General features: G+C 42.3%; 1 protein-coding gene across 1 annotated transcript; it reads right to left on the bottom strand.

The window, feature by feature from the left end:
* Positions 1 to 153: 153 nt before the first annotated feature.
* LOC117833601 (chromophore lyase CRL, chloroplastic) lies at positions 154 to 4,936 on the bottom strand. Its single transcript, XM_034713165.2, has 9 exons — positions 4,684 to 4,936; positions 4,426 to 4,475; positions 3,268 to 3,328; positions 3,145 to 3,180; positions 2,545 to 2,595; positions 1,822 to 1,914; positions 861 to 965; positions 622 to 714; positions 154 to 527 (listed from the first exon to the last, which is right to left on the bottom strand). Exons 1-9 carry the CDS (start codon positions 4,849 to 4,851, stop codon positions 384 to 386), a joined length of 801 nt encoding a protein of 266 aa, XP_034569056.1. The 5' UTR covers positions 4,852 to 4,936; the 3' UTR covers positions 154 to 383.
* Positions 4,937 to 24,068: the final 19,132 nt, after the last annotated feature.

The following is a 24,068-nucleotide window of genomic DNA, read 5'->3' as shown; positions in this document are numbered from 1 at the left end:
TTTCAAAAATAACAGGAAAGAGTTCGAAGAAAGAATTAACTACTCATAAATTGGCATTGGTTTGTAACTGTGTTACTGACCATCATGAGACACTTTCAAGGCGAGGTTCTGCCAACCCACTCCAAAGGGTTCCAAATAATTCCACCTACACCATAACCCATAATGCCAGTGCAATAATATACCATCTGAGCATCTGACCGGATGCGTTTAGAATTTAGAACATCCCTTTTGGGGCATTGCAAGATACACCATCTGCACCATACTGAACATGGGCAAGCAGACGCACAAGTTGGTCAAAAAAGAATGCATTGGAACTCAGTACAATATATACATACATGCTATTCACTTATTGCATTCCTACGAACAAATTTAGGCTTCAGGTTCTACTGGTCATCAATTACATATGCTTTATCCAGCTTCTTCTCTAGTGACAAAGGGGCAGAGAAATTTAATGGTGAGAACATGTCGTCATATTTGGATTTGGGAGCAGGCTTGAACTCGTAAGGGCCAGCCTTGGTTCCCCAAACCTGAAAGTGAGCACATTGTAAGATTAAAGGTTCTCTTTTACTCAAGCTTGGCGAGCCAACTAGAACACTAGTTTGGAGTAGTTAAGAGAATCACCTGATTTCCTTCAATATCGAAACCTTTGTCCCAGATATGTACTTCACCGTTCTTGTGGATGGACAAATCCGATGTACAATATGATGCGCCACTCTGTTAAAATGCAGACATTGAGATGCGAACAAGCAATACATTACAGAAAAGGATAACCACTGGTGGGTTCTGATGTATTAAATTACAAATTACTGCATCAGAAAGAGAACTGAATATGCTGAGAGAGAGGAGAGCAAGTAGCTCACCCAGTTGTTGGGAAAACCTTCGGGTGGAGTAGATCCTTCATATAAGCAACGTTTTCCACGTCCGCATCGTGACAAGTGTATGGTGGTCAGATGCTCTGCGATATCCTGAACAGCCAATGCAAACTTAAATGTTTGGTTTTTTTTTTGTGTGTGTGTGTGTGTGTTTGGGGGGGGGGGGGGGGGGGGGGGGGGGGTAAGCTTATATTTAGAGGGCTAACAATACACAGTATTTTGTGTGAACAAAAATCCAGCATCACGAATTGGACAGAGTTTTACCTAGGGATGTACTATGCGAAGCTATACCAGATACCAGTCAATGTGTGATTCCGTATGGAGTTACATTGTAGATGTGAGTACAGATACATGCACAACCTACTATGTAATGGTTTACAGTCAAGTACATAGCTTCAAAACACATTATACGGTTAAGTGGTTATACCACATCAAAAAAAGGGAGTGCCTTTTTCCGTGTGGTGGTGTGGGAACTAGGTCCTGATCCTAGTAATATACTAAGTGAAGCACTTAATGGCCTGAGTTTAGGTCAGCAGCAGCACTATAACAGCATTCAGTTCCGATTCAAAATATCAAAGGCTGAGAATAAATCATAAAATAAGAAATGGCGAATACATGGCTTATAAATATATTTCACAGTGAAAACCCAATTAATTACCCATATTATCTTTAGTCTGGTAACAGATGAGACCTCTGCCCTTGATAATACAAGTGCATATCTATTTTCTGTGGATTTATTTATTCATTCATTGGCAGCCCTACCTGGTCCCTCACTCCCTGTACCCACATTAATATGGGGAGGGCGACTTAGAATGATTGTTAAGTATATTTGATTAGTCTGATTGATGTATATTATTTCCTTCTTTTCAATTGCAGCTGTTCGTCAAGAGTTTAGGCCAAAACAATCCACACATTCAGAAAAGTAAGATTGTGTTCGGACATGACTTACTGCAATTACTTCTTCTGGCTGTGGCCTCTGATCCTTTGAACGGTCACAGAAATTCTTGTACTCTTCAGCATCCCTAATTGCATAGGAACTCAACTGTCCACTCAAAACAATTTAAAATGTTATTTAGTCAGCTTTTTGCAAGCAGAATTAATTTAAAATATAATCCTTCAATCAGCTTAACCAAAGTTGTATTCCTTCAACCAAAATTTTAGTGCCTTTGTTAACACTTGATAATAATAGTAATGGTGCTAAATATTAATAGATTCACTTAACGGTTATTAAAAGACAACAAGAAAGAAATTTACTGTTAGAATGGTGAAAATATAAAGTAGCACTGTAGAAAATATGTGTAACTCTAATTAGACCATTTTAAGCTCCCCACTATGTACAGGTTACATCAGACCAAGCTTTATGGGCAATCAAATTTACCTAACTACTTGTGTTCTGAACATGGAAATGTAACAGTGGGAATGACCTCAACTGACATAATGTGTGATGCATCTTTATATAGTTGAATAGGAGATCCCATTTACACAGATGTTCTAACATTTTACGAAGTCAAAGTAGAGGAGGACAAACTGAATACTGCTAGTAAACTCTAAGAATTATTATTATGGATGCATTAACTTGTTCAGTACATCAATGTCATGCCATTGCAGGGTAAAATGTCATATATTCTGTACATCCAATAATTTTAAACAGGTATGTCAAATTTGAGCTCACCTCAACATCACATTTCATCTCCTTTGGACAGGGCTTTACCATGTAGAATCTCTGGAGGGAGAAGAACTTATTATTATTTGTACATATGAAGAGCACATAAGATATTATAAGTATAGAATGGACAGACAGTACACAGTATACTACCCTATCAGCAGGCATTTGAAGTACCCTTTCTTGCAGAGTAATGGAACCATATTCTCAATACTCCAAACTAATGGCATCATAAGATCATCCACAGTTACAAGACAAAAGCAATACATATTGCAAGAATATAGCATACAAAAAGACTAAGAAAGTTTAATTGTGGTTAGGTTTACCAGGAAGAAAGGATTTAAAAGAAGCAGATAGTTATATGGATGTATCAAAATGTTCATCAAATAGTGCATGAATAAATCAAAGCACTTGATCACAGAATATTCTTATGCATGTGGAATGTCAGATAATGTAATATCATCTTGTTTAAACTATATTAATTAGCATAAGATTGTATAAGCTTGACAAGGAACAATTCAGGAATTATAAGAAATATTATCTTTACATATGAATTGGTAAGGGCAAGGAGACATGTAAGAGTGATTATTACAGTTAGGAGTTACTTACTTGTCTAAAAGGCTTTTCTGGAGTTCTCCAAAATGCCTGGAAAGGAAAGCATGGAATTCAAACACCCAAAAGGGGCACTGTAGTAAGGAACTAAGGAAGAATGTGTAGAGATAAAGATCATACTTGCTCAAAATAAAGCACTCTAGAACCATCCACCATCTCAGTTGCAGGGCATGTGAGCATTCTGAAAATAAAAGAAGACTGATTGGCAATGCAGGATATTTGCATGACTACGAACATGTTAGCATATGCTTAAAAATATACTTATCTCATGCCTGAAAAAAGAGAGCTGAACGGATTTCAAACAGCAGCAAACCGACATTATTATGGGTGCGTAAAACAAGTTTTTGCGTCATAAGTGCAGACAAATTACATTTTTTTGTGTGTCATAAGTGCAGAGTCCCTTCTAACAAGTTACTTACATCCCAGCAATATATTCACTAACCCGATATTGATAATCAGTAATAATGAGCTAATAACAACAGCAGTTTAGGAAGAGCAAGTGTTTATAAGGATACAGTTAAAAGAAAACAATAACATGTTGGTGTAATCATTCGGTCACTAATCCATGAACTCAGACCCCCAAAAGATTTTGTTTTACTTTTCATTTCTCTACTTTTGGCAAAGTATCAGAACACTGGATCAAATTATGAATTCTAATAAACATGGATCATTTAAGCACAGACAGTTTAATAAACAATTTGCTCGTGGTGGTAGTACAAGAGGATATATCATTTTCATCCAACAAGAGTACAAAATAAAAGGTTCATAAATCATCAATGATTCATCAAGTTCCAATGTTCGTGCAGCTCCACTGTGTATCTGTTATAAGATATGGTATGGTGCTTGAATTGAAAATCTCAGGTTACACAGACAGCAGCCAAAAAGTACAGAATTTAAACCATCTGGAAAGATTGGCTGCCCACAATCAACTATTACATAACTGCGTTGGCCAAGTATTGCATTTTCAAATCATCTTAGTGATATCCAGCCACTTGTCAAAATCAGACATTCATCACCACCAAAGCTAAATATCACAAACCTCCGGTAACCCATGGTCAGCAACAATTATGATTATCGACAATGCGAATTGCAATGCTTTTACAGGGAACAATCGATGTTGTGCTCGTGCATATGCCTCACTCCCAAACCAAGGCTACAAGTAGTTCACAGATACCACCCGATTGCAAGACCAAAGAGAAGAACCCTAATGAAATGGAATGTGGAAACACTAGTGCGCGAAAAAAGAATGCAGCGCTTGTGTAGTGCAAAATGTCTGACCTCAAGTTGAAGTAGTTGTCAGGATCCTTCCGCGCCTGCTCCCTCGAGAACTGCACACCGAACCAACAAACACGCGAACCAGTCAAGTGCCAGTACACAGCAAGAAACGCATCATCAAGGCATAAACTTTTAATTCCCGGGATTATTCTTCTAATAACCAAAAAAAAGGGAATTTTTCTGAACAAATTCTCAGTGCGGCCGCATCGGAATGCCCCGGGAACCGAGCACTTCTCCAGGGAGGAGCGCGCGGGGACTCACCTTCTCGCCGGAGAGCGCGTCGGCGACGGCGCGCGCGTGGTCCCACCGGGTGGTGGAGCGGCGCAGGCGGCGGAGCAGCAGGACGCCGCCGACGACCACAAGCGCCTTCAACACCGCGCCCCGTACAGCCCCGCCGCCGCCGCCGGTGTCCTCCTCGCCGGAGCCCATCGCCGGTGGCCCTTCCACGGCGGACTCGCAGGGGCCCGGCCGAGGCGGGGTGGGGTGGGGTGGGCACTTCGGCTGGGGAGGAGGAAGAGGAAGCCTAGAGAGGAAATTCGCGGTTTTTGGAGGGGGTCAAGGGTGATTTGGGGGAAATGGCGATATTTTTTCTGTGGACTGTGGAAGCCTGGGTTCAGAAAAGACCCAAACTAAAGGCAGAGAAATTCTCAAATTCCGGTGGGTGCCCTTTTCAGTTTGGTTTTTTAAGCATGGTCAGTGCATCAGTGGTTATCCACCCCTCTTATCTTTACATAAAAGATAAACATATATTTATAAAACTTTTGGATTGGACTCATGCATAGGCATTTGTATTAGCAACTCGTATATCAATACTAGTTTATTAAAAGAGTGCAATTGTATGATAAACAGTTTCGAGCTGCATTTATGGGCTAATGCACACTCGACTCAGTCTATCAGCACGGGTACAAATCAATTATTGCAAGTTTAATTTGAAGCGCGTCTATGTGCTTAAAGTTTCATTTGGCAATATGATAATCCTACATATTTTCTCCTCTCTAACATTCTTTTGTCTTTCCTAATATTTTAAATTTCTTAGATCATGCATCGATATCACAGTTTTTGTTATTATCTGTTTCTCTTTTCTTTCCTCGTCACATATGCTTGCGTAATCCATTATTCACTCTTTTTTTCTTTTTATAAAGTGTGGTTGCAATCTTGGTGCGTTGTGATATGAACTCGTGGGGGTTGAATTCCGATCTTTCGATGAGAGAATGGGGTAACCCGATTTGGGGATGGAGATGACGTTCACGGCCCGACTACAACCATCCAAGGATGTTGCGCCTTAGCAACCGATACACCACCTCCAATGGTCGCCACGATCTTGTGGAGCACGATCAATCAAACCACTAGGGTAATTCCTGCAAAACAAGCCAGAACAAGTAGAACAACCAACTCAATTGTAAATATGAAGATAAAAACTAATCTGAAATCATAAAGTTGGGGTTCTAAATCGAGTAGAACGGATGGTCGAGTCGACACACGCATCTACAAGAAAGTAGCAATGGCTAAACTTATATCTAAACAAAACCCGAGTGTTCCTAGTGGCAGCTAAGGGGTATAAGAAACATGAGAAGATGACCAGAAGGGTGTTGATGTCGTGCTCCAACCTTAGGATGCGTCCCCTAATTGACCCAACTGATACACGGCCCATTGGGCCAAAATAAGGCAACACAACACCTTGGACAGAAAAACCTCTTAGTAGTAATTTGATCATTGCGGTCACCTCAGAACAGATATAGATATGATTCTAAATCTATATGAAAATAGATTTCATTAGGATTCCATGAAGTACTTGAACGTCCAAAACGAAGTCCAGATAAAGTTGTGGCGGCCATCACAAGTTGGCGTAGTGCTGCAGTCCGAATCCAGCCCTAAAACGTGTTGGAGTTGATCTCTTTCTTTCTTTAGACCAAAAGTGATGTGATGGCCTGGTAGAGGATGTTGGGAATTTTTGGACTTGACCCCCAATCAACTTCTTTGGTCCTCCATACCTTCCATGTGTGTTTAACACTATTTTTTTATGCACGTATGTATTTCTAAAAATGACAATGAACACACATTATGATACATTATCAATTCATCAAATGTATCAAATACAATCATGACAAAAAATTGTTTCACCTCTAAATCAAAAGTTGTCAATATGGTTGTATCCGAGAAGGTGATGTCCTCATCATTCTCCCCTTCTTGGCTGCAGGTCATCCTCGACTTGCTCCAATGGCATTCAAAGGTGCTTACTTTGATGTTGGAACACTGAGCGACGACTATGTTGCACGGCCGCAACCAGCAATGTTCTTCTTCTTCAGGCTGATCCTGTTGCATAAGGGAAAAACTAGAAAAACTTTGCAAGACATTATTAGTGTTAGTGCAGTCTCTTATTTGATCATGGTATTGTAATTCAATAGGATATTTCATATAGAGCAAATATAAACTTTATTCACCAAATATTCTTCTTTGTTGTCATATTTGTCAATTTCATGAAACAAATAATGATTAAAACTTGACAAACCAGAATCGAATTTAACTTTCTCTTTCAAACAATTTAGATTATAAAGAATTTCAAATTCAATATAACCTAATGTGTTAAAACTGGATAGGAGTTTCAGCTCTTCCTTCTTGCTAGCAAGGCAATGAACATGTGTAGAAATGACATGTACATCATTCAAAACAGATTTAACATGTTTATGCTTGGGTTGTGTTTGTGCTATACAAGAAACATTTTCAAACAACTCCTTATCATTATGAGAAAAGTGTTATGTTCGTGGTAAGGCATACTCGGCAGGAAGTTGCACTGAAACCTGTGCGAGGCTAGCATCAGTAGTGGGCAATTGCAGAGTATTATAAGCATACTTACAAGTAGTATTTTTAGCATCGAATGTGTTGCTTTGCTCACTCTCCTTTAACGTGATAAGTGCTGCACAACCATTCTTTTCGCAGTTTCGCAGGGGATGTAGTTGCTTAAATTTCTCAATGCACTCAATAGAATTGTTCCCATCCTCCTGCAAAATGTCATAGACAACAAGAGAAACAAGAGAGTGCTCTATGTCTAATTGTGGTGATGAAATATGAGAAGACGTATCACACAACTCTTCGTTGTCACAAGGTATAGCAAGCAAATCACGTTGCAACATAGGCAAATCAGCAGCAAATTCCACTATTTTGTGCTCTTGATTAGGATGTGTAGTGGAAGAAAAAGGATTACCATGGGTCATATTGTTCTTGCAAGTATTCCTATATAATAAAATCTGATTTTTAGCTTTACGAGCAAGAAAAATAAGATAGAGAGGTGGTTATAAGTTTTAGACATTGTTGAACTTTATTATGTCTACAAATGTGTTTCCATTCTAGTAAAGCATATTCAGTCAAAACATTAGAAGCAATATAAATCTTTTGTTTCTCGGATAGGTCATGCTCATCAAATTGATTATCTAATTTTAGCTTCGAATCAATGTAAGCTTTAGGATCAAACTTACCATGATATAATAGCAAGTGTTGAATGACATCCTGAATATGAGGATCTAGTTTCAATAGCTCAAAAATCTCCGTATCACCTGCCATGATTAGTAGAAAATAAGAAACACAAAAATAATATGTATCCTTCTGTCAACTATAAGAATGTGTCGGTTGTAATTCTCTCAAACTTAACTTGTTTAAAACAAGCCCTACAAGTTCTAACTAAGCCAAACAGGAGGTGACGGCAACCAACAAGTTTGCAACCGTGGAATGAAGTGTATCGGTGCCACAGCAACAAAAACTTATCAAACTGTAGTCGAATATGTAGAGCTGTAGGTGGGCTGAAGCAAGAAAAAATACTAGTAACACGTTAGTTGCAAGCAAATTGAACAAACACTCAAAGACATTATTGTGCTGGTCCTAGGCTAGAACGTGCTAAAGACACGAATCTAGACACAAATGAAGTCACTGAACTGCAGCAAAGAAGGATCACCTTGAGAGGAATAGCACCAAAAGAAAAACCCTACTCTTCTTCTTTCTCTTTCTTTCTTTCCGTCTTTCTTTTCTTTCTTTCTTTTCTTTTTTTTCTTTTTTTTCTTTCAAGTAGCACAAAACTGAAATTTTGCAATAAGAAATAATAAGCTAGTTACAGCAATTAAATATTTTCTTGGGAAAGGTGATTCAACAGCAAAGTCAAATAAGTGGTTGTTTTGCAAAATCAGCACATGCGTAAATCTCCAGGTGATTGCGAAGCACTCGGAATGAATTGGGGATCAAGGTATGTGTATTATATTGTTTACTACCATAATCTGACATTATATGAAAATGCCTTTAAAAATAGGAATCCAACAGCACCAAAACCGCATGGTATAATAATCTTAAAAAACTTTAGATTAAGTCATCAAGAAATATTACTAATTTTGAATGTTGGAATGCGTATGGCTACTACTCCGAGCAGCCTTGTTTGCAAACCGTGTAACGAAGAGTGCCACCTGCAGTAATTCAAGTACACGCAGGGACGCTTAATTGGAAATAAAACGAAGGAAACTTTGATGGTTATTAAAAGTGAAGACCATGTAATATATCAGCTCGGTCGTAAAATGAAATCTTGGCTGACCAGGTGACCTGGTGGCGGGGTCCTATCTGACTTCCACAAGTTGATTACTATAAAACCCAATAGGCCCGAATACTATCGGCACCTCATCACGTCTAGCCATTGCCAGCTAACTCGAAATGTAGAAGAAGGCAATTGAAAAGAAAATACCTAAAAATATTGAATCAACCATTCACGAACGTTGAAATGTGTTCAACAAAATGTTGAACATAGTACATGGAATTGTTGAAATATGGATTGGATGAGACTATGCCATTTATAACTACGCATTTAGTATAGTCTAAAAAATATTGAATTAGACAAACTTAAATGTTGAATCAACCCATCAGAATATTGAGTATAGTACTTTGAAATGTTGAATGACTAAAACCATCTTTATGCAAATCTATAGGCATAGTAAAAAATATTGAATCAATTAAAAAATGGTGAGTCAGCTCATTTAATGTTGAATCAATTATTCAGGTTGAACAAAATGTTGATGTCATATTTAAAATTGTTGAGAAGTGCAGACAAAAAGAAAATACACCATCTCATATGAAAGTTTACCAGTAGAGTCCAAAAAATGTTGAATATAAGAGACTTAAATGTCGATTCAACAATCATAAATTTTGTAGTAGTAATTTATGACTAGATTTTTGAAAATGTTGAAATAGACATTTACGAATGTTGAAATGGGTCTAGTAAATGTTGAATATAATGCTTTGAAATGTTGACCGGCTAAAGCTTAAAATCCGTATGGATATCTATTTGTATAGTCCGAAAAATGCTGAATTATATAAACTAAAAATTGAATTAACTCATCCAAAATAATGAAAAGTTGAGTTAACTTTTGTCCTAGCCAGGAGCATGTATATCAGTTACTTTTCCTGTGAATATGACAAGCAATCCGAGCTACATACATCGATTGTCTAAAAGAACTCCACTTACATTTGCCTTCCAAAGTATTACAGTAATGTTCTCCAGCTGAACAGCTAGTGAAACGATTTGCCTTTTTTCTCTATGTTACTGGAAACTAAAGGATCTGAGTAAGGTACCAGAAAATAAAACCAACACTATACAGGCAAAGCAAAATACATAGCCAGCCAGTAAAGAATCCTAGAAATTTCATCTTTCGATTACAATGCAGGAACCTAAATGTGTTATAGATTCATAGCTACAAGAGCTACGTAAGTAAATTAGCATAACATCTTTGCAAAAAACAGATCCTCATAGGCCGAGATTATTAAAAAAAATTGGATACATGAATGGTAAGGCAAAAATTAAATGTGGCGATTGATGAACTTGGTTCGAATCTAATCATGAAGAACCAGCCCACTAGCCACATATATCTGGCCCAGTACCAGTGTAGTGCCACCATTTAGCCCACTTTTCATGATGGGCCGCATTTTTGCGGTAGGCTCTCTCCTCCCTCCCTCCCTCCCTCCGCGCCTCCCCCTCGCCCGTCGTGTGCTTTGCTCGGCTTTACTTCAGATGCCACACCACTCAAAAAGCAACCCACAGCATGGGCCCACGAAATGTCGCTGCGGCCCAAATGGTCGGCCCGAAAGAATGTCCGAATGGCCCACGGGCCATGCATGGTTGCGCGACAAAAACATAAAGCGAGGTAAAAGAAAAAGGTAAATCGCATAAACCGGTTGCTTCGCGTCGTATAGCTGCAGGAAAAAGAGAGATAAAAGAAGGGCAGCAAACAGCAGCTTCGGCTAGATCATAGTACTACGAAGTTGCAAGTCTGGGAAAAAAAAAACACAGAACCACCCCTTAATTTTAAGAATCTATTTCCGTGTCTAATGTCAGTGTGTCACCCCTGTTCATTCGCGCTCAGGTAGTCAGGTCAAAGTAATGTCACCTGCTAGCACTCCTCTGCCCCAGCATGCGTATTTTTATTCCCGTGCTGCGTGCTAATCCTTTGTCCTGGCATGCACCCTCCCCGCCTTAATCCCTCTCCAAGAGACATATCCTCGCGCCGTGCCTCTAGTTTTTCTTTCTTAATTGCGCAAAGACAAGTGTTAGACGGCTAGACCGATCGTACTCCCTCCGTACCGAGAAAGAAAGGTGCAATTCTGAATCCGTTGTAAGTCAAAATATTTGAAATTTGACTGAGTTTATAAGGAAAAAATATTAGTATCTATGAAAATATATTTTGTAATAACACTAATTTAGTATCATAAATATCCGCTATACTTTTTCGTATAAATTTTCTCAAACTCAATCTGATTTGACCATGACAAAACCACTCATCTTATCTTGTTGAAGAATATGAAATGTCGTCGTTGCTCGTTCATACAAGACGAACTGGCTCGTACTAAGATGAACGTGGCAAGGCACAACGCCAACGGTCACGGCATCGTGCTGTTCACATACGGTGTCGTGAGTCCATTTCTAAGAATCTTTTCCCCGAGAGTCCAAATGTAAAAATGTAAAAAAAAAACTTAAATGAAAAAAATATACCAAACGCTCTCGGACAAGCAATCAATTGAGGGCATCGACGACTATTATTTTTTATTTTTATAATATAAACTCTTTTATTGTTGCTCTACCATGATTATAAGTTTATAATCATAGGTAATACTCCCTTCATTCCAAATTATAAATCATTCAAGAATCTTGGAGAGTCAAAGTATATCAAGTTTGATCAAATTTATATGATAATATAATAACATTTATGATGTCAACTAAGTATCATTAGATTCTTCATCAATTATATTTTAATCAATTATATTTTCATAGTGTACCTATTTGATGTCATAAATCTTATAATTTTCTCTATAATTTTGGTCAAACTTGATATGCTTTGACCCTCCAAGATTCTTGGAATGACTTATAATTTGGAATGAAGGGAGTATAATATAAGATAAATGAATAATCAAACTGCTATTCAGAATATCGTGCCAAGTTATACTCTCTCTCTGTGTGTATATATATAGGGCCTGTTCGGTAGTGCTGTCTGCACAGCTGCAGCGCTGCTGCAGCAGCTCAATGCGCCAGCTCTGCTGTGTTGAACGCTGGCTGCAGCGCTGCAGCCAGCACTACCGAACAGGTCGATAGATAGAAAGATAGATAGATGAAGGGAGCATCTGACATCGAACATGGTCGTGGGAATGGAAGCGCGTGGCTTTGTGTTCCGATGATTCGGAAATTCCCTCGCACGTTAGTTCCATGCACTAGCAAAAGGATTTCCAATTCTGTCCAAAAAAAAATTGAAAGAAGGAAAACAAGTTCCAAGACCTGAGATGCACGCTGCGCTGAGAAAAAGAGGAGGAAAATACGATGGAGCTCGTCTCGCTTTCACAACCACAAGTTTGGATGGATAGTGGGGTCCACCTACAGCCTCAGCCGGTCAGCCCTCCGCGTGGCACAACTCCGATCGCCTGCGTGAACCGCTCGAATCTAGTTCAGCTAGAGCAGCCGCGCGTCGACGTGCGTCGTGGGCTCGTGGCCCCGGCCGGCGGAGACCCAACCGATCGGTCCACGCAAGCTGCTCGCTGTCGACCGAATGCTCACGCGGACGCTCTCCGATCCCTCCTCAACCGGGGCACACGTCCTCCCTTCCCTTGCAGCCGGCCGCGCTTGCCACCGTGGCCGAACCGCAGGAGAGTGATGATGATGATGATGATGGCGCTGCCGTTGCTGTTTCAACGACAAGAACGGAGGAGGGAGGGAGCGAATTGTTTCCGCGAGAACGAGGCCGAGGCGGTGGGCCCGGAGTGTCAGCGGCTGTCGAGTGGGCCGCGGGGGCCGGGGGGCGCGGGTGGGGTCCGGCGCAGCGGCTGCCCGCTGCGCGGGAGGCACGCGCGGGGCCCGCCTTACCAGCCAGAACCACCACCACCACCCAAAGTCCAAAGAGACGTCTTTCCCTTTCCCTAGTCTCTCTCTAGTCTCTGCCATGCATGCATCCCCTGCAGGCTGCAGCCGGGCCAGGCAGCCACCGCCCACAGCTACGGGCCTCGCTCCCCTCTTTTCTTCAGCCCTGGATCGCCTGGGGAGGTGTGCCGTCCAATGTTCCCCGATCTGCATCTCGCAGCTCCTCTCTCTCTCTCTCTTTCTCATCGATGGCCGCCTTTGAAAATCCGCGGCCGCAGGCCAGGAGCTGCTGCTGGGTCTCGATCGGAGCTCCTCTGTTCGGGATCGTTCGTGCGGGAGGTCCGCACGCGCGCGCGTGGAGTGAGTGGGTCTCGAAGCGGTGGGTGGGAGGTGGTTGGCGCGTGTCTGCCTCCCGGGGTGCAACGGGTTAGGACCTTCCTGTGCTCTGCTGCTCGTCACAGGGACCGACCGGTCCAACGAGGCCGTGCTTATTGGCACACGCACCTCTGGGACGGATGAGAGGCATCGCATTGTGCACCGATCGGCATACGTCGTGGACCTGGAGATACAGCAAGTGCTGCGGCGATCGAGCTGCACAAACATTGTTGGATGCCAGCTCGATCGGAGGGTACACGTACACGCGCCCAATTTGGACAAGCACAGGTTTTTTTCCCGATAATCCTCTGCTCCTGCCCCCTGCTACCTGGTTTTAACTTTTAAGGACATCGATGCGTCAGCTTGCTGACTCTCGCTGCGTGTCTGCTCCTGCCCCTGCTACCTAGCCGGTTTGTTGGATGTTGCCATGTTGGTAGATGATGATCGATCGGGTCCATCAACAACACAGTTTTAATGCGTGCTGCACGTGTACTAGTAGTCTAGCACTGTCTACTTATTATGAGCATGTCGATCGATCCTAGGTGCTTGAGTTGGTTGGTAAAATTTTAAAGCGTACTGTGCTGGACGGGATACGTAGAAGAACAAAAATATCGACTTGCAGTCGTTGCTCAGCATGCATATGGCCTGGTTCTCCAAGTTGTCACAAAAGACAGTAGAGCGGAATGTGTTTGTGTAGTGTGGCATGAGCACATAACGCTCGCATTGTTTCGGCCAATGCTGCCTTTTGTTACGTGACAGCACTGGACGACGGCGCTAGTTAATGTAGCTTGTTGACTTGGAAATATTTGCTTGGAGATTTTAGTTAATAAAAAGTTCATGTATGCATTACGTATGGGTATTTGCAGCCGTATTCTGAACCCTTTGTGCGAATGATTCGCTGAAGTTTAGCTGCAAGCATCTTCTAGGTGGCACTTGTAACGTACGGCTAAAGTTGACCAATGTGTCGAGTCAATGTATATAACAGACAACATGTCTTTCTTGACCTGTCCTCTAATTTTCTTGCATCTGCTACTGCAAGGTTCCGGGCTGAAATTCGCAGGAACTTGCTCCGTATTGAGATTTTTTTCTTTTTGATAAAGGGCTCCGTAGTGGGATTTGAGAGCAAGGTACCCAGCTAGAGAAAAACTGAAAAAGCCACAGCTCGCTAGTCTGTACCACAGCTCGACCCGAAAGGGCTGGAAAACCGCGCGAAAGAGTCCATGGGCCTCCCTCTCTCGGAAAACGCGGGGGCGCGCGCAGACGCCCGCACGCCGCCGTGGCGCCGTTCGCCGCGCCAACCGCGACCCGCGGGTCCCGCCGACCCCACTACCGGGGCGGCAGACAGGTGGGACCCGTCGAGTCACGTGCCCCGCGCCATTCCGGCCCTGCCTTGCCCGGCCCCACACCGCACGGCGACTCGGCGAGGAACACGAAACACCAGATCCCGACGCGCCCCGGCCCCACCACCCCCTCCCTCCCACGTCCCCGCTCGCCGGCCGCCGCGTGGCGCGCGCCGCGGCCGGGGGCCAATCCCGCCGCGCCGCGTCACGGCGGGCAGCCGATCCCCGCGCGCCCCGGTGCTCGCCCCGCCGCAGCGGATCCCGCGCGCTCGAACCGATCGGAGCCAGAGCCCAGAGGCGCCAGTCGCGTGGCCGGTCGGGCCCACGCGTCATAGGCGGGACGCAGCCGAGGGTGGGCCCCGGCCTGTCGCGCGCCGGTGAAGGGCGAGGTCGCGTCACCGTCTGGCACGCGTGGGCCCCACCCGCATGCCGCGCTGATCCGTCGCGCGTCGCGGCGGTGTGGAGGATCAGCGAAGGGTGGGGCCCGGTGGGGGCGGCCGCTGACGTCTAGTTCGGGTCGGTTGGTCGGTGCGTGGGCGTGCAGGCGTGTGCCTTTTCTTTTGCTTTTTTTAATGTTTGTTTCTGGCCATGTTGTTTTAGGAAGAGAAGCTCCAGGAGTTCTGGTGAAATTGCTACGGTATATAACTGGAAAAATAATATTAGCCTACCTTTTGTTTCTTTTCATTTTGGACTTCATTGTTTTCAAAAAGTGGTACTCTGTTCCAAATTGTAGATCATTTTAGCTTTTTTATGCATATTTTTTCCTATGCACTCAGATATAGTGTATGTCTAGATGCACAATAACATTTATGAACTTAGAAAAGTTAAAATAACATAAAATTTGGAAATGGAGAGTACTAAATTGCAGCAAATTTTGCCCTCGTTACTTGGCAAAATCGTTTCTCTACACCAAAAGATGTTGTCACTTCTACATCTAAAAAAACCAAAACAAGATGAAAACGTGCTCATCGTCCCGCGCTCCGTGCAATTACAGCTGTGTGATCCTTCCTCTGCCCTCTACGTCGTCCTCGGCCATCCGCTCCCTCCTTTGCAACCCTCCGCTCCCTCCTCAAAGCCGCATGACGCACCCAGCTCACCGCCACCCTGGCGCCTCCTCACCATCCTCGTCGTCCTGCGCCGCCTCAACCGCTCTCCCATCCTCCGGGCACCGGCCCTCCCCCTTCTCCCCTTGCTAACCCCCGTTCCCATCTCACATGCCTCAGTCTCTCCACTAAGCGAGATCACTTGCCGCCGCCCTCGCGCACCGCAAGCCGAGCACCTGCGAGGCTAGGGGTCGAGGGAGGCCTCAGCGACCACGCCGGACCGTATCCGGGCAGCGTGACATGGATCCGGTGGACGTGTGGGTGTGGGGGCGGCCATGGCATCCTCGTTGATCAAGTTTTTCTCGGTTTTCCTCGCTGTTTCCATTGTCGTATGGAGCATCTTCAGGTAAGCCCCTCTGCCCCCTCCCTTTCTGCCGGCGTAGCCTGGAGCTGGAGGATGGGTCCGGCCATCGCCGCCGCCCTTCGCTGGTCGGCCCAACCGTTGCTACACTCCTGTGCTCCAGGCGCCGGGCGCCATCTGCGCTAAAGGACCACCCCACCGCCCAACGTCCGCGAGGGAGATGACATCGGGATCCATCGGCCATCCCGGGCTAGGAGAAAATGCAGCCTTGCGAGATCAGCCGTGCTTCTTGCGGGGGCTCCGTTGTAGCAGCGGTGGCGGGATCCCTCTCGATGATTCTCCCCACCGAGGGTGTGTTCTCCTCCTCCAAGTACAGCAACCATCCCTGCTAGACTCGATCTGGTAAGCTAAGCTTCTAGTCGATTTCTTGGTCTTCGGTTGCCATCAATCTCCCAGCAATCCACCATTCGTCATGGAACCTTGATTCCAGTGCTTGGATGATGATTCATATCGCAAGATGAGCAGGTGTGTGTAGTGGTAGTTGCATATGATTAACTAGCTCCTGACTTACACCACTTGTGATGCATGCTAGGTGCTCGATTAAATTACCACTATACATATGTTGTCTGAAATGCTTGCGTTTGTATGTTTTTCACTTACCTTTTTCATTAACAACATGCTGAATCAACAAGAATCATATCTCCTTTGGTGTTGATATTATCTTGTTTTATAAATTGATTGAATAAATAGGCTGGACACCAAACAGTATAAAAGGGTGCAGCAATGGAAGGGGGCACACGATCGAGGATAAAGTATATGGAATACATTCACCCACCAGCATGCAGGAATGTACATGCAACACAACTAGATCCATTCTAGATAGTGTAATGGGTATTTCAATGAGCCCTGACCTACATTGGTGCTATCAAGCTTTTACTACTTCCTCATCGGTGTATATCTGGTTTTGGTTTCAAATGATACTTATAGATATGCGAGACCAGTTCTGATGTAATTGCAAATGAAGGTTAGTCTACACCATTTGATCTTCTTGATTTTTAAAAAATATTGTTTAAGAGAATAAAAGAGAAGTCATTTGTTCATCAATGCTTGTAAAGTATCCATAGTAGCATACCTTATGCTGATTTTTTCAGGCTTTATGTTGATATGATGTTCACCATAACATGCTACTGTCGTCACGTTCGGTCTGTCCTAAAACTTTCATAGGAATTATAGAGTTGAAGTGTGAACTTTAGAGAAGCGGCGCGAATGTGCCAGCATTGTAGAATTTAGTTATTATATTTGAGAATGTTGAATTGCAGTATAGACTGTTTAAATGCAGTAACTGGTGGTGCAGAGCCTCTAGAATCTATTTGACACAGAAATATCTTTTTGTAAATACACCTGTTCTTGTTAGGCAGGGTAGTGAAGTCACTAAATGAATGCCTTGCCAAATGTGTTGAGTGATCACAATGGTGATAAAAAAGCTATTAAAACTTAAAAGTACCAAGTTTTTCTGATACAAAAATATGTATCTAGCTTAATGGTGCCCACATGAATAACTGCTATAATTTGTTACTTATACTAATGGAGTGGTATGCCAAATATTTTTCTTTATTAATTGACTATTTTCAATTTTTAAGTTGCTACAACAGGATATTAGGTGTCGAGGTGTTGTCCGTTGCGCTACGAGGAGTGGGGTTGCACTTCAATTAGTTTCGCTAGTCAACTTAAGGTGATGAATCTGTACTTATCTAAAACTCACTCACTATGAGGTGATGTTCTGACATTATGCTTGTAGCTGTCATTTTTTACCTTATGTTCTCAAGTGTACTCATCAAGTGAGCTACATATGTTGCTTATCTGATAAAAAAAACAACAATCTATTCATATAGAATGTTTTTGAGAATAGTCAATTTTTAGGTTGTATAGAAACAGTTCCAAAGAAACCTTATCTACAATACCTTCTTTGACCTAAGCTAGGTCAGGATTGGGCACTTCAAATAGAACTCTCATATTTGGACATGCTGCTGATTGCTTCCTTTAGTTGTTTTCAGATAGTACGTATTGTCTTGGAAGCTCTGTCCTTTCTTTAGGTAGAGATATATTTTTCTTTTTCCTTGTTCTGTCATGCATACTATTGGAAAAGCTATTAGCTATTTATCCAAAGAATCATCCGACTGTAGAAGATGTAATCCTTTGGTGCTCTCTTACCTTAATTTTTATGGCGCATCGATTTCATATACGAGAAATAATTATATGCCTTTCTAAGGTCTCGGTCAGAATTTCTTTCTTTACTAAGGGCCTGTTTGGTTCCTCTTGCTAAACTTTAGGTGCTAAAAGTTGCTAAACTTTAGTTGCTAAAGTTTAGCCAAGGCTGTTTGGTTCCCTTTGCTAGAAGGCATTTAATGAGCTATAAAAAGATGTATCTACCCTTATTAAAGGTGCGCAGGAGGGGGGAGACAAGCAATAAATGAGGGGTATAGATTGTCCAGCCCACCTTTTAGCAAGTTTTAGCAACCAAAAGCTTGCTAAAGTGCTAAACTTTAGCAACTCAACTTTAGCAAGTTTTAACAAGGGTGTTTGGCAGTTTAGCAGTTAAAAGTTGCTAAACTTTAGCAACTAAAGTTTAGCAAGGTGGAACCAAACACCCCCTAAGTTCCTATGAAATGCGCATAACAGTATCTTCCTGTGATACAGCTTTAGACCATCAACCAGTTAAGGTTCAACTATTTTTAGAAATGTGTTCTGCAAAATAACTACTCTAAGTTTTATGATATGATACTGAACAGTAGGCCTGTAACACTTCAAAAAGATGCTTTGCTTATGCCATTGTGTGCTATACAGGTCACAGGTTTTAATTATATTACTATTCACCAATAGTGATCAATTTTTTATAAAGAAAATGACTGTGATTCTTGAAGCTTTTAAACTGATGGTGATTACTGTAACAAATAACATTTATGTTTCTTCATGAGAGTGATATTTGTATGTTTGTTTCTCTCTTTCTTATTAAGAGTGATATATGTTTTTTTGGATTATTAATTTGTGTCGAATGGTAAAGTCTCTTACTAAGTATCTCTTTTTTATTTGAGTTAAATCCATTCAGTTTGTATGCAAGAACTGATGTTGTAGATCCTCTTTATTCTATTTGACTTTCCAGAGCACACGCATTCTCTGCAAGTAGGTGAGAAAATCTAGCGCAGAAAAACTCCACTAGAAAAAACTTTTATAACTCTTACAAAATAATGTACCTTAATAGAAGATAGTAATTTTCTCAAACATTTCCTTTTTTAAAGATGGTTTGCTGGAAACATGTTATCATGCAGATAGTTCTCTTTCTACACATGTAGACTTGCCGGGCAAAGGAGCATATGCTTCAAGGAGAAGTTTTATCGATCCTTTTATTATCCAATATTAGCTCATGAGATTGGACTATTGGAGAGATTGGAGTAGAGTAAATGAGAGGCATACAGGTGGTTGATCAGCTAGCAAGGGATTCCTTATCTGATCCATCAAGGTACATTGTGTATAATTTTTTTTCCTTCTTTTATTATTTTACTTTATAGTTATGCAAATGTTTGAGCCCATGGTTGCCTACTTTCTACTTATTGCCTGCTTTTTGATTATATATCAAGTATAACATGTGCCGATGTTCATGCAAATTGTTCTAAAATGCACCATGTTGTAACACTAGGTCGATGTTGAAATGTTCATGGGCTATCAAGAATTCAAGATAAATCTTATTCAATACTTAACTTCAGATGCAGTGGAATTCATTTATGGACAAATCAATACCTGATCCACCAACAGTTGTTCTCCTCCATGGCATCCTTGGGAGCTGGAAAAACTAGGGTAAATGAGCAGTGCTCAATATGTGCCTGAAATTTGACTTAAATTTGTATTGGCGCATTTCACATTTTGTTACGAGTTTGCAATTGAACAATAAACCTTGATGTCTTTGTGTTTTGTTTGTAAACCATGTTACTAACAAACTATTGTGTCTGTGAAGGATCTTTTGCGAAGAGGTTGGCTCAGTAATTCCCAATGTGACAGGTCATTATATCTATCATTTTGATGATGGTCTGAATTGCTAAACAACACAGAAACTAACAAGGATCGATATTTGTTATCTCCATGCAATTTCTCTTGGTTGATTTGCATTGCCATGGCGACTCAACATCAATTAGAAATGGGGACCACACACTGTTGCCTCAACTGCTCTTGATGTTCTAAAGCTGGTTTGTAGCTTCTTGCAATTTATGCCTTGACCCCTTGCTTTCTAATATCTTCAACCTTCATTTTTATCAAATAGAACAAGATATGTCCCTTGTTTGAAAATAAACCATACATATGTCAAATATGATTGCGCAATATCTGCATATTCATTTTTTATTGCAAATCTAGCTTTATGCATTCGTGGACTGGCTGGATTCCAAGTGTTTAGTGACTTGGCCTAATTCTTCGCATCATCTTACACACATCTGAATCATATAATAAAATACAGATTTCAGGTTACTGTAATTTAATAATCATCAGATGCAAAGTGATTTGTGGCCTAGCACCTGTTTTAAAACTTCTATGCTATACTTACTGCTATCTGTTATTTCTTAGTTATTCACAACTTAAAACATCTATGCTATACTTACTATTATCTGTTATTTCTTAATTATTCACAACTTTTCAGCTCTCTTATCTTTTGCTTTATCTAAACCAATAGATAGTGCAGCTCAGGCTAACCCCCTCGAGTTTTGGTTGGTCACAGCTTTGGTGGAAAATATTTTTATCTTTTTATGTCTGTTACTCATACTACATTGAACTAATTTAAACGTGTCTTGTTACTCATAACTTCATAAGTGTCCTTTGCTGTGGCCCTGAGTATGGTAGAACAAGCTGCAAAACCACTTGCACGTCCTGTTAGGGTGAGCAATACTTCTTACCCTGTGTTAGCCTGAGCAATACAAGTTTCTGCAAGCCTGTAAGTAGATCATGTTTAGAGTATTAATTTACGACAATTTTGTTGGGCAGGTGATAACATATATGGCATGAATTCTGGTGATGTGGTCAGTCTATGGATGTTGCATTTGCTCCAACCGTTGACATGAAACTTCCTTGGGGCTGTTGTGATTGGGAACCATGACCAAGGGGGTACGCTGCCAAGGGAGGGTGACCGTACAAAGCGCGTCGAGAATTGCGTCGCAATATTCTACATAAAAATTTAATAGCAATGGCGAACCCTTTTGATAATCCAATGGATAACTCCCCGTGAAGTTCGATTTATTTTCTTGTGCATAGGGATGAATATGAGATGTCATATATGCTTCATCTATAAAGTAAGATGTATTTGTGTGTGATATATATATTTTGGACTGCCATGTGTCAGTAACATAATGATGTTAATTACTGAATTTGTTTCTTTTCAGTAGAATGTGAATTGCCCGACGCATGGGCACGAGTGTCAATAAGAAAGATCAAATGGTTCTTGAACACACACATGGATCGAACTTGTCGGAGTCGTGCATCTGGTGTCTATGTGTTGTGTGCCATGTTAGGGTCGTCAAACAATATATTCCTTTGCTATGTCCTGTCTCCGTGCCACCAAACACACCAACATCTCTGTGCTCCTGCGTGTCTTTTTGTCACCTGGAGTTTTTTATGTAACGACCACGTTTCGCTCGTACTACCTCCGATGATCTCTCATGGCCTTTTCTTTATTTCTAAAAAACTATAGTGGTAGAGTACAAGCAAGTAGTACCACCATGCATGTTGTGCAGGTCTTCATGATCCAAGTCCAAGATGCGGATTCTAATGTGATTGTGTTCAGACCGAGAGATTTTGAACTCCTACGGGCTGTATAAGCTGTCTCGTTCTTCCCGACTAGAAAAACAATGTACTTTAGATTCTTCCATTTCTGTGAAAATTTTTAGTATCATGAGAGTTGTGCAGTTGATTTTGAGCCGGATTCCTTTTTTTTCCCCCAACGCTGCTGCTCCATTTCCTTGATGGAGTAACAGGATTTGTCTTGCTTTTTTATGACGAGAAACACTTAATTCCCGGGACATTACACCAACAGCGACGCTCGCTATTTCTCTGAATCGTTTCCTGAACAAGATGAAGAGGAATGGTGGAGGGGGGAAAAAATGCAGAGTATTCCTTGCTGCTTCTGAAGCCGGGGCTAGATCGAAAATGGCCGTGTATTTTCTTCGTAAGCAAGGTCCTGCACTGCGAAACACGATTCCGTGGCCATGGGTTTTGTCTCCGTGCCACCAAACACGATCCTTTTCACCATACCATACCAGTGTTTCCTCTCGGATTTGAAATGTGAGCCGTTATCAATCTTTTTTCTTCTTCAAATGTTAGCTCTGCTTCGCACCCACGCCGTGTACTCGTGCGCTAGGAGTACTTCGACTGTACTGGCAGTAGCAACCGGGAACATATACCTGCTGTAATTCTGTAATACTGCTCCTCCCCCAGGCCCCCACTGTCGAGCATCGACGCAGGCGGCAAGCCTACTCGTACACAGATTCGCGTCCGCAGCAGAGGCCGCAGAGCATCTAGTACACTGTACACAGCGTCCCCAGCAGAGGCGGGCAGCGTTGGGAGGCGGGCACGCGCTCTGACCCCTGCGCGGGGCGGCGCGGCCCGGCGGAGGCGAGGGCGATCCCCGCCGCGCCAGAAATAAAGCGGGGGCAGGGCGCTGCACCAGCGGCAGCGGGCAGCTCAGCTGAACTGGAACCGAGCGAGCCCGCTCCTCTGACGGCGACGGCGACGCGGGGCCCTCCTGGCCTCTGATTCCTCGACACGTCCCCCGAGCCCACGAAGCCCACTGTTCCGGCCCTCGCTCCACCCCGTCCTCCTGCTCCTGCGCCTGTGTCTGACGCAGACATCCCATGTCGCCACCAGCTTTTCCCAAAAAAAAAAACACAACTCATTTATGTCTCTCTTTCTGACTTTCTTCACTACAACAAGTCGCGTGTATTTTCTTGGCCTGATAGTGAGTTTCGTATCTCGGATTTGTGGCAGGATGGCATTTCTTCTTCTCTGTGATCTACTCATTCTTCTTTTTTCTGGACCTCGTTGTATCCCACTACTCTGAAAGCTAAAGCTGGCTTGAGGACTTAACTAACGTAGTCAACTTCTGTAACTCTCTTCCGAGAATATTGGGCCGCCGTCGGCTTCTAGACCCGGTGCGAAAATATTAACCTTTTATGATTTGGAAAATCGCCCCTCGAGGCTCACATCATTAGTTAGGAGTTGGAAAAGTATTAAGGGGGATGCCAAGTTTTAAAACATTGTAATTGCCACTGATATTTCTAAGAAGAGTAGTGCTAGCACTATGGGTTCATGCAATCGCAATCACCTTTGATCCTTTGCCCTACCATGCTAGTAATATCACAAGTAATTTTGTAGCATGGGCAACTTGTTATGCAAAATGATAGGACATAGCATTTGTATTCCCTATGTGTACATGAGGTTGATGGTACTATGACCACAGGTGGTGGAACACCATCACTCAGAAGAGCTATATTGGCAACTCCCTCTACTTAAAACTACATAACACTAGCGAGCGTAGTAGCTTGTATTTTCTTGGGATGAAGCATGATACTGAGTTTCGTATCTCGCATTATTTCTGGTAGAATGGCATGCTTTCTCTATGACTTTTTCGGACCTCGTTGTATCTGGAAGCTAAAACTGGCTTGAACACTCAGAAACTTACGTAGTCAACTCTTGTAACTCTCTCCCGAGAATATTGGGTCCCGTCAACTCCTAGATCCGGTGTGAAAAATTAACATTTTATGATTCAGGGCTTGTTTGGCGCACCTCTAGCTCTGAATAAAATGACGTTAGCTTTAGAGAAAACCTTCTCTAGTGAAGTGTATTTTCTGACTCTGGCTAGTATGTTGGAGAAACGTTTGGTAAAACGACTTCTCCTGATCTTTTAAAATGGATGGAAGAGGTCAAATGTCCAAAATAGCCTTATGTATTTTCTTTCTTTTCTTTTTTCTTTCTATTTCTTTTTCTTCCCCGTTCATTTTTCTTCCTATCTTATTTTTTTCCTTCCCCGTTTATTTTTCTTCCTTTCTTATTTCCTGTTCCTTCTATCCTTATCTTTGCTTCTGCAAAACGCCCCTGCCTCTCATGGCCAAGGCCATCACCCCCAG

Source organism: Setaria viridis, chromosome 8 (genome assembly GCF_005286985.2).
Source record: "Setaria viridis chromosome 8, Setaria_viridis_v4.0, whole genome shotgun sequence".
NCBI classification, from domain to species: domain Eukaryota; kingdom Viridiplantae; phylum Streptophyta; class Magnoliopsida; order Poales; family Poaceae; genus Setaria; species Setaria viridis.
This window is presented reverse-complemented; position numbering and strand designations above follow the sequence as displayed.